This window comes from Primulina huaijiensis, chromosome 17, assembly GCF_012295235.1.
Source record: "Primulina huaijiensis isolate GDHJ02 chromosome 17, ASM1229523v2, whole genome shotgun sequence".
Lineage (NCBI taxonomy): Eukaryota > Viridiplantae > Streptophyta > Magnoliopsida > Lamiales > Gesneriaceae > Primulina > Primulina huaijiensis.
Window position 1 is genome coordinate 3,941,277 of NC_133322.1, and position 3,239 is coordinate 3,944,515.

Consider the following 3,239-nt stretch of genomic DNA (forward strand, 5'->3'; position numbering starts at 1 on the left):
TAATACACGAGCAGTAATTTTCAGTGTTTAAAGCTTGTCGGGTTAACAAGTTGAAGAGAAGCCGAGTAATTTTTTTTTTTTTTTTTTTGGATTTTGGAATTTGTTATGGTTGGTTTTCGAACTCGAGACATCGTCTCAAATTCGAGACAATGATTCGAGATAAATTATAAGTTATCAGTATGTGGCCAAGAAAATGGAGATTAATTAACAGTGTGTTAATTAAACTGTGTAATATTTGCTTTAATATTTTGGAGAAGGTGAAATTTTACGTTCGAATCCATTATTTTTCTTTGAGTGCTTTTCCCCCCTATTAATTCTCTTTTTTCGTCCACGTCTAGGAATCTTAAAATTCGAATTTTCTTGGCTTTCAGATAGTAATTCTATTGGAACTTTTTTCTGGAAAGTTCGTGCAAATTCCACTACGTCAATAAGATATATTCAATAAGAACAACAAAGAATATATTCCAAGAACACTATACTCTAATAATCCCCTAACTTACAATTATTATGATCTTCGAAAATCATACTAACCAAGAGTTTATGTGTGTGTGTGTGTGTCTGTGTGTTTGTATATGTATATATTTGCTGAGTTTTATAACAATGTTGTTATTTTAATCTGCTTTGGTTTTGTCAAAACTTCACACTTCATACCTATCCACTTGAAAGAACCATTAAAATATATATTGCAATCAACAGTTGAAATATTCACAGTGATATTTCGAGATTTGCAGCATGTATATAAAAAGGATTTCATGACAGATACCTGAATCTGATCAACATTGCTGCTTGTCCTCTCAGCCTATCCAAATCGTTTCATTCTTATTGTCGCGTGCTCGATAGAGGCCTATATTTTCGAAGAAAAGAACCAATGAGAAGGAAAGAATTTGATACATTTTTCCTTTGTTGTTAGTCCTGAAGATTTTTGTGGTCGTGTAAAATGAAGGGAATGCAGCAGAACTATGGTTTTTCTAGCGATTTTTCGACAGAGTTTCAATATAATTTTCCACAAAACTCTGGTGCTTGGCATCAATCTGCACCAATGGAACTCGATACTTGGTTGATAGCAGCAGAAAACGGCTCACAGCAGAGGAATTTCAGGAATGAAATTTCATCTAATACCATCTTCAGCAGGATTGGATCACAGGCTTCTGGTTTTTATGCAACCGAATTTCTCATGGGATTACCTCAATTTGGTTTCCAAGAAAATAACTCCATTCCTTGCTCCCAACAATTCAAGGATTCTTATAGAAAATTACCCAATTTTCAATCCGATAACGGCCTATTATCAGTTCCAAGAACTCTAACTTCAAACGGAGTATATATCAGGCCTGAAGGATTGTTCGAAAATCAATTCAGCGACCTTTCAGAGAAAGAACAGATTCTACACCTAAAAAACAGGCTACTAGGCGATCTTGATGATTCATGTAGGAGAACCCCTTCTGCTCCATTCGATGCAAATCAGGATTTTTGTGTAAGTCCTTCAAGAATTAGCTTTTTTTTCCTTTAACGCAATGAGCCTTCATGATTGATATGTTCGTTTTGAACTAAATATTTGAAACAGGAACCACAAAATTTATATGCATCTCATTCCACACATGTAAACGAGTCCGGATTGAGTACTAGCTCTGCATCTTTTGGAGCAGTTTCATCTAGCAAGAAACGAATTAGGTGGTCTCCAGATCTTCACGATCGATTCGTCAACTGTGTGAATCAGCTTGGTGGCCCTGAAAGTAAGTGATCTTTAACATTATGCATAGTTCTCTCAACTCGGGATCATGACACATGGTGGTTAATTGGATTCTATAAATATATCATAGAGGCGACACCGAAGGCCATACTAAATCTGATGGATACTGAAGGACTTACAATCTTTCATATCAAAAGCCATTTGCAGGTACACAATGAACCGAGTCCCTTTCTTCAAAAATGGTTGTTATTTATATAAATTTTCTGAACCAATGCTTTTTTTTGGGCCATATTTATGTCTTCTTCTAGAAATATCGAAATGCCAAGTACATACAAGAATCTATTGAAGGTATGTAACTTTATTCAGGTTTCTCAATTCATCAAGAAAATAATAGTCTTTTGAATGGAAACTTTAGCTTAGCCCAATAAAGAATCTCCGAGACAGATGTGGTGTTGGTGTATGATAAACTGTTTTTCTTTTCTGATCATGCAGAAAAATCTGGGAAGAAAACAAGTACAAGTGATGAATCACTGGTCGACATCAAAACGTAAGACTTCATTTTTTCTTGTCATTTGTATCAAAACCAGACTTTTAATTTGTGTTTAAACGTTATTTTTGGCAGTGGAATGCAACTCAAGGAGGCATTGCAGCAACAATTAGACTTCCAAAGGCATCTTTATGAGCAACTAGAGGTATACAAAATTTCAACATTGTTCCAATGTTGCTCCTTCGACTTAAGATAGTATAAAGATACCTATGAATAATTTCTTTGCATCTCTGTGGTATGTAGACTCAACGAAACTTACAGATAAGGATCGAAGAACAAACCAAGCAGCTCAAAAAGTTGTTTGAGCAGCAACAAAAAACGGCTAATTAAATCTTAGTGGATCCGAGTTATCCTGACAGCAAATGTCCTGAGAACATATCAACTACATTTGAAGACATGAGTTTCCCATCAAAATTAAGCAGTCTAGTCGCCACCGAAATATGAACATCGAGCAAAGTACAGTGCTAAGTAATGTGATCGTCAGATCTCTTCTAAAGCAACTTGTACAGTTGTATAGCTCTTACTTTCTTGCATGCGTGTAGAATACATGAGTCGGCTATTCGCCGGCTCGGAAAAAACACAAACCTTTTCATGATTCATTAGAGTACACATCTCGTGTATTCGGAGTAAACAGTTATGCTATTTTTGTAAGTGAAATTCAAGATTGTCATGTGTGAAGTGTTGAAGAATAATCAATATTGATTAGTTTTGTTGCTTGCTGAATGCAAACTTGAAATGAGTGAATAGATCATCCATGCATGGTTCAAGAAAAGGTGGTCGAAAACATCGAATGGGCCGAGGCCGAGTTTAATTATAGAGTTAAAAATAGCCTGATTCCAAACCCTACCCGGTTGGACATAAATTTGAACCGGCCATGGAAAACCCGGTCTGAGATCACTTACAAAAAATTAAAGATTGACGAAAAGACAAAAATTTCATCGGTCAAAGTTTCATTAAATAAATAATTTAGATATTTGAAACATTACAGTGTAATATACAAGGAAA

The 3,239-nt window shown here is 35.3% G+C and overlaps 1 protein-coding gene across 1 annotated transcript; it reads left to right on the forward strand.

The window, feature by feature from the left end:
* Positions 1–624: 624 nt before the first annotated feature.
* On the forward strand, positions 625–2,974 carry LOC140963434 (myb family transcription factor PHL5-like). The gene is made up of 7 exons (XM_073422762.1): positions 625–1,471; positions 1,562–1,730; positions 1,818–1,894; positions 1,996–2,035; positions 2,180–2,234; positions 2,310–2,379; positions 2,478–2,974. Exons 1-7 carry the CDS (start codon positions 938–940, stop codon positions 2,562–2,564), a joined length of 1,032 nt encoding a protein of 343 aa, XP_073278863.1. The 5' UTR covers positions 625–937; the 3' UTR covers positions 2,565–2,974.
* Positions 2,975–3,239: the final 265 nt, after the last annotated feature.